This window comes from Lepidochelys kempii, chromosome 12, assembly GCF_965140265.1.
Source record: "Lepidochelys kempii isolate rLepKem1 chromosome 12, rLepKem1.hap2, whole genome shotgun sequence".
Lineage (NCBI taxonomy): Eukaryota > Metazoa > Chordata > Testudines > Cheloniidae > Lepidochelys > Lepidochelys kempii.
The window spans coordinates 7,358,002-7,365,639 of NC_133267.1; the positions used below are offsets into that span (position 1 = coordinate 7,358,002).

A 7,638-nucleotide genomic window follows, 5' to 3' on the forward strand; every position below is an offset into this window, starting at 1 on the left:
GAGCAAAATCGCTTGCTCTTCAGTCCCTGCCACCAGCACCCCTGTCTAGTTTGGTTGCCTGCCTTTCCATGGAGCACTCTTGTCCATGGAATGATAAACTCAGGGCTATTCTGGGACCTGGGGTGGGGGGGGCATGCAAAATGGGAGTGGCATGCAGACATAGCCCTGCCCATCATTACTTACAGAAGGTCACCCCCGCAACACCCCTGAATGCTTCTGCCATGCGACACCCGCCCTGGAGCCTAGTTTGGATGGCATGAGGCACTTCAAGCACAGTTCAGTTCCTGAGAGCGGAATACAGCCCAAGATCTTCGAATGGCTCAATAAAAAACCCAGAGCACTTAGGGCCTGAGACTAAGGCTCCGACCCCCTGACCGATGCTGAGATTTTAATACATAGAATCGTAGAAGATTAGGGTTGGAAGAGACCTCAGGAGGTCATCTAGTCCAACCCCCCCTGCTCAAAGCAGGACCAACACCAACTAAATCATCCCAGCCAGGGTTTTGTCAAGCCAGGCCTTAAAAACCTTTTAAGGAGGGACATTCCACCATCTCCCTAGGTAACCCATTCCAGAGCTTCACCACCCGCCTAGTGAAATAGTGTTTCCTAATATTTAACGTAGACCTTCCCCACTGTAACTGGAGACCCTTGCTCCTTGTTCTGTCATCTGCCACCACCAAAAACAGCCTAGATCCATCCTCTTTGGAACCCCCCCTTCAGGTAGTTGATGGCTGCTATCAAATCCCGCCTCACTCTTCTCTTCATGTATCTCTGTTTGCTGGACTGTAGCGCTCCTGGCATGTGTGGGCTGCTTTTCCCTCCATTATCAACTCCGCTCCCTCGTGCATGCTATCTGCCTCCCCCGGAGAGGCCATCAGGGGCCATTCCCTCTGGGCTGTGCACCCCAGTGAGCTTGCTGTGCTTATGGGGCTTGGGGAGTCTCTTTTTCCACGCGCATTTTGTCACTCCAAATCCTTTCTAAATGTACTGAGGTTGTGAGAGCAAGCAAATAGGGGCTGGGGGGAGACAGGTTTAGCCATGAAGCTGAGGTGGGGGCAGGGTTTCTATCTATGTGGTGCTGACGGGCAGGGCTCTTTCCAGGGAGCTGAGGGGAAGAGGGTCAGCGGTGAGGCTGTGTCCTCATTCTTAAGCACTTCCTGGAAGAGCTCAATTCCCCCCTTTGCCCACAGGATGGCAGTGTGGCCCAAAGAATAGGGCACTGGCCTGGGAGTCAGGGGATTTTGTGTCCAGTCCTGGTTTTGCCTCTGATCCGTGGTGTGACCTGGGACAACCTGTAACCCTTAGCAGCTGTGCTAGCAAAGATCTCACTGCCCAGCTGAGTGCTGGAGCATTCAAAAATCTCCTTTTCTCCTGTGTGTGTGTGTGTGTGTGTGTTTATATGAACTTTTTGGCACGCGCCACAGAAATACACTAAGCGGATTTTATGGCTCCACCCCAGGCCTATGGCTTATACAGGGAAGCCAGTTCCTGCTACCTTACAGCCCCGGTGGCGCACCTCTACCTGGGGTTCCACGTGCTTTGCTGGCCCCCTAATCCCGTGGAGAAATGGCAGCCCCTCCTTTTGTGTGGAGGCAAACAGTGGAGAGATATTGGGGGGTGCAAAATGAGTGCAGAGGAGTGACTCCCATGGGGATGGAGGTAACCTGTGACTACACGCAGGATGGACCTATAAGAATAAATGGTCCGGCAATGGCAGTGAAGTAGTCACAGATGGGGAATATCCCTGGCTCTGTTGAAGGATTGGGCTAAACCAGGGGTTCTCAAACTGGGGGCCAGGACCCCTCAGGGGATCGCGAGGTTATTACGTGGGGGGTTGTGAGCTGCCAGTCTCCACCCCAAACCCCTCTTTGCCTCCAGCATGTTAAATATATAAAAAGTGTTTTTAATTTATAATCTATAACACGGGGGGGAGAGGGGGTCTGTCTCAGAGGCACCAGTATAAGAGTTTGAGAACCACTGGGCTAAACTCTGCATCACCCTGTTTGAAGGCAGGTGCCAGAGATGAGAAGCTGGAGGCCGGGCAGCATTTCACTGATCTGTAGCTTCCCTTGATCAAACACCTCTTTGACAAGGGAGCCAGTTGCCCAGGGCACATGCATATCGTGCCATGAGGAATTACCTTTGATTGGGTGGTGGCTTTTTTTTTTTTTTAAATTCCTACCCCCTGGCCTGCCCCCTACTGGCCTCCTTTGCTGTGCACAAGTGCAATAAGCTGCAGCACTGCCCCCTGCTGCTGGAGCTGGGAGTTTGACAGAAAGGAGCCCCCCCTCCCCCCCAATGAGGCTTCCTGATTGTGGCTCTTTCAATGAATCAGCCCGACCAGCCGTTAATGCCAACCTGTGAGGAGCATGAAAAACCACAAACGCTTGGAGTGTAGCAATGAAGCTTTATTATTTGTGCGTCTGTTACAGCTTGTGGGTGTTCTTGCAAGGACACTTACAGTCTGAAACACAGCGTATCTGGCTGCACTGCACGGTGTGTCCTTCTGTAAGTGCACAGAGCTCGCTCTCTCAGGACTGAGCTATCTGTCTGTCAGTGCTGAATCAAGAACAGTCCAGTGAGGTATATGGAATGAAGACAGGAAATGTTCAGAGACAAGGGGAGGCAGTAGGGTCTGGGGTGGAGCGTTTATTTGTGATTCTCAGAACGTGAGGTTTGTTTCCTCTTTGCCTGCAAGGTTCTGATTGCCCTCTTCACCCAAGGCTTTGAGGGGTCAGCACAGACCTTGCGGTCAGCACGGGTCTCCAACCTGCAAATGGAAAAGCAAGAGAGCTCATTTTAAAGGGGTGCCTTTGTATTTTTATTTGGAAACATCCTGTCCTACCCTTTCCTTGCATCAGTTTCCCACACCCTTGTCTGTCTTGTCGATTTAGATTGTAAACACTTTGGAGCAGGGACTATAATTTATATACGTATCTACAGTGCCCGGCACATTGCGGCCATGATCAAGACTGGGGCCTTTAGATGCAATAATAATGCAAATTAGTATTAATAAGTGCTATGCCGTTCATACAGATAGCTCACCCTCTTGAGTCTTGCTAGGCCGTTTCTTTCAATAATACCCTGCAGCAAAATTACTTCTCACTTCTGGAGATTACACAGTGTGAGCTGTAGCTCACGAAAGCATATGCTCAAATAAATTGGTGAGTCTCTAAGGTGCCGCAAGTCCTCCTGTTCTTTTTCTGGATTCAGACTAACACAGCTGCTACTCTGAAACCACTCTTTTTATAAAGAAAACCTCCCGTATACAAGAGCTTAATGTGACCCTGGGGTCTCTGTAACCTGATGTGACAGCTGGCATCTCAAGCTGACACCCTCTCTGGCTTGCCAGTGAGGTGCGCTGTAACAGGGTCGGAGGACAATCAGCCCCTGGAGGGGGTGGTCTTTACTTACACAACAGCTTGTAAGTGACACTCGCTGGGGGTATTGTAGAAATCCACCAGTTTAGCAAGCTGAATGGCTCCAGTCACGTAATCAAAGCAACATTCCTTGGGAGTAGGTGATTTGGCTGTGAAAGAGAGAGTTAGTTAATCCCAAAGCCATTGCATTAGAACTGACTGGTATTGGGATTTCTCAGGGTCTTTGTTCTCCCTTTTAGTCACCTCCGAAAAACTACATTAAACCGGTGAAAACACAGTCTCCACAGGAGTGGGAATTCCCAGGTTAAGATGCAGGTACTAAAGGCAGTTAAGTTTAAGAATCTCTGTCCATTTTGGCTACTGTATTGGAGACCTGAATCTGAAAGCGCAAGTTAAAGTTAATGGCGAAGCTGCATATGGGAACACACCTGGGCCACCTGGTACTTCACTGGTGTCATTCTGAGACGCACTCTGGCTACAATGAATTTCACAGTTACACTGGTTTGAGCTCAGCTCTGGCTGTGATTCTCCAAACAGACTAATGATTTCAATGATTTTGGGTGCACAACTTGAGATGCCTTCAAGAGGCCTGCTTTTCAGAAGGTGCTGAGCACCCCACATCTGAAAACTAGACCCCTGGAAAATGTCTCCCTTTGTTTACCCAGAACTTCAGGTACCCAAACTAACTTGGCACTTTGGAAACTGTGGGTCAGATTCTCCTGATTCAAAAAAGCCCAGCCTTTAGTTTAGCACTTAAACTAAAGGAAACTCTCCATTAACTGTTAGCAGTATAGGACACATGACACACAGTTGAATAAAACTAATTCCATGCTGTAGGGGGCAGTGGTTCAAATACACAGTAGCCAGTACATTATAGTCATTAGAAACAAATTTGCTGAAATGTATTATTTTGGCTTTCCCTCCCTTTATTCTCTAGTACTTAAGGACACTTCCATGAAAACAGATTTTTGTTTCCTAAAAGCTTGCTCTCTGCTGCTGTGTAACCCCAACCTGAAGTCAGAATCCTGTGTCTGTCATGTCACAATTACTTGCCCTGGGAATGATCATAAGGTCACAAAAGGAGTATGGCAATCAAATGGGGGACTAGCAGCAAGAGGAGATGAACCCTTAAACACAGATCCTATTTACATGCAAATCTCGTTAATAAAAGAGGAAGGCATAAAATCTTAATGTTTATATTCAGCCCTGCCATAAGTGGGTGCAATTTCCATTGACTCCGTTGAGAGCTGGACCTGCTCAGTTCAGGGCTGAATTATGTCTAGTCTATTTTTCTCTACTATTATTCTCTAAGGTGGTTTCTATAACCCTCCCAAAAACCACGGCTGCAGGCCACCAACTCCCTAATTCCAGACACTTGGGGCTAGAACCTTGGCTGATGTAAATCGATATAGGTCCACAGATTTCAATGGAACTACTCCTGTCTACACCAGTTGAGGATCTGGCCTCTACTCCTGTATCAAGGTTCCTACTTACCTGTTGCATATTGATAAGAAACCCCCAGGATGAAGGCGGCTAGGAGAGCTGTCCTCAGGCTGATCATGGTAACTTTGGAGTGGGTTGTCTTCTGCTGTAGAACTGTTCCTTTCTTCCCCAGAAAGCTGTGAAGTTAGACCTTGGAGGCAAAGGCAGGCAATTTATTCTGTCTGTGCTGCCTTCACAAGCCACGTGGTAGAGTTCAGGAGAAAAACCAACCCGGAAAGTGTGGAGAGATTCCACAAAATGTGTCTGATTTTAACTCATGAGGAAGGAAACCCTGAGAACAGCCCTGGAAACCAGAACACCTCACTTCTGCATTCTGAGTAAACTAGCCAGTGTTCTGAGAGCCTGGCTTCTGCCAGCTTTGGCTACCACTTGCAGGGTGACCTCCACACACTCCCAGTCCTGGATTTCCTGCACAAAAAGGTGTATCCAGCCCTTTTTTGGGCAGTTCAGCTATTTTAGCTCTGTCACCCCGTAAGGAAATAATATCGAGCAGTCTGCTACTTTAAATGGAGTTACCACCCTGCCCAGTTGAACCATACCACTGGATTAGTTTTGATTAAAGAATAAAATCGTTTTATTTAACTACAAAGAGAGAGATTTTAAGTGAGTGCCAAGTACAAGGCATTGAAGCCAGAAATAGTTACAAGAGAAATAAAGATAAAAAGCTTTCTAGTGCTAAAACTTAAATTAGACTTGGTTCAAGATAAAATCGGTACCTCGTGCTTCCAGCAACAGGGCTGATCACATTTCACATCCCCATTAATTGCGCAAACCTATACAATAGGTGGAAGGGTCTTCCTGAGCTCAGCTGGTGACCAGTTTATATCATGGAGGATGAGGACTGATAGCAAGTATAATTTGGGTCCTCTCTTGTGTAACCACAGATGCTAGGCTTAGTGGCTCGACAGTCTGATCCAAGTGCTTTTCAAACTCTGGACATCACCGTGTTCCAAAAAACACTTTATGTCCTGCTCTAATGACCTGATGACCTACTACAAACTGCAGTGGGGAAGGCAAGGGAAGCAAGAGGCTGGAAGTGGGATGTGAGATGATCTCTCTTATGGAAGGACCTTTGCAGTGTCCAGGGGTTATCCCCTCCCAATACCAGACCAGGCTTTAGGAACAGTCAAAGAACAGTCCTGATAATCCATCCCAGATTTTATAAGGAGCCCAGTGGTTGCTGGGACGAGTTTAAGAGTTAGGCCAGGTCTGCACTACAGACCTATATTGGTATAACTACCTCAACTCAATTGCAATAGTGAAGAGGGTGAAATATCCACCCTCCTGAGCAACATTGTTATCCCGACCTAACCCCCGGTGTAGACAGCTCTCGGGGAGGAGGATTAACTATGTGGACAGGAGAAGCGCTGTGCGTGAAGACAAGCCCTTTGTGTGTGGAATAAAACCGTGGTGCTTAGCTCTGCCTAAGCTGGCCATACAAACACAAGTCCTGTGATTACAGACATTGCTGAACCATAGCCTTTCCTTTCTTCTGCCTTCGTTTCTTCTTAGTTCTTCTGGCCGTGAAGTCGTGTGAGCCAGTGGACCTTGAAGACAAAATAGAAATCAGGAGTAAATCCTGAATTAAACCAGCGAATAGCATGCAAAGGCTTGTCTTCTTGTACTGGAGCTGTGGAGAGATGAGCTGGAAGAGGGTTCTTTGCTGACTTCGCAGCGAGCTCAGGAATGGAAGATTTGATATCGGGTGGCACATTGCATCCAAATAAGGTTACTTCATCATTGGCCAGAGATGTGCATGCTTTTTTCCAAGGCAAGGAGGCTCAGTTTCTGCCTGGCAGGAACCCAGTTGCTCCTGGCTTTCCCTAACGATCCAGGAAGGGCTGGGGTCTGAATTGCAGGCAGTGAGTCATGTCTCTAAAGTGTCCTGCAGATGAAGTTGTGGATGATGGTGACCTGGTTGTTGGCCTAGGGGAACCTGATCCATGTGTCTTGGGAACCCTTCCCAAATGCAGGTGACTGTCCCAGAGAAGGAGGACAATAGCTTGGGCCTAGGTTCTGCTGTGGATTGCAGGCACTCACAGTTGATGTAAATAATAAGAATGTAATGAGTATTCACACCAAATATAAAGCACAAATATATATATTCATTTCAAGGAGTCTGGTGGCACCTTAAAGACTAACAGATTTATTTGGGCATAAGCTTTTGTGGGTAAAAAGACCACTTCTTCAGATGCATGGAGTGAAAATTACAGATACAAGCATAAATATACTGGCACATGAAGAGAAGGGAGTTACCTTACAAGTGGAGAACCAGTGATGACAAGGCCAAATAAATCAGGGTGGATGTGGTCCACTCCCAATAATTGAGTAGGAGGTGTCAATACCAAGAGAGGGAAAATTGCTTTTGTAGTGAGCCAGCCACTCCCTGTCCCTATTCAAGCCCAAATTAATGGTGTTAAGTTTGCAAATGAATTGTAGCTCTGCAGTTTCTCTTTGAAGTCTGGTTTTGAAGTTTTTTTGCTGCAGGATGGCTACTTTTAAATCTGTTATTGAATGTCCAGGGAGATTGAAGTGTTCTCCTACTGGCTTTTGTATGTTACCGTTCCTGATGTCCGATTTGTGTCCATTTATTCTTTTATATAAAGACTGTCCAGTTTGGCCAACGTACATGGCAGAGGGGCATTGCTGGTGCATGATGGCATATATCACATTACTAGATGTGCAGGTGAATGAGTCCCTGATGGTGTGATTGATGTGGTTGGGTCCTCTGATGGTGTCACTAGAGTAGATATGG

General features: G+C 47.2%; 1 protein-coding gene across 1 annotated transcript; it reads right to left on the reverse strand.

The window, feature by feature from the left end:
* Positions 1–2,393: 2,393 nt before the first annotated feature.
* On the reverse strand, positions 2,394–5,020 carry LOC140896521 (C-C motif chemokine 17-like). The gene is made up of 3 exons (XM_073308446.1): positions 4,875–5,020; positions 3,415–3,529; positions 2,394–2,770 (listed from the first exon to the last, which is right to left on the reverse strand). The coding sequence occupies exons 1-3, from the start codon at positions 4,939–4,941 to the stop codon at positions 2,650–2,652; spliced, it is 303 nt and encodes a 100-aa protein (XP_073164547.1). The 5' UTR covers positions 4,942–5,020; the 3' UTR covers positions 2,394–2,649.
* Positions 5,021–7,638: the final 2,618 nt, after the last annotated feature.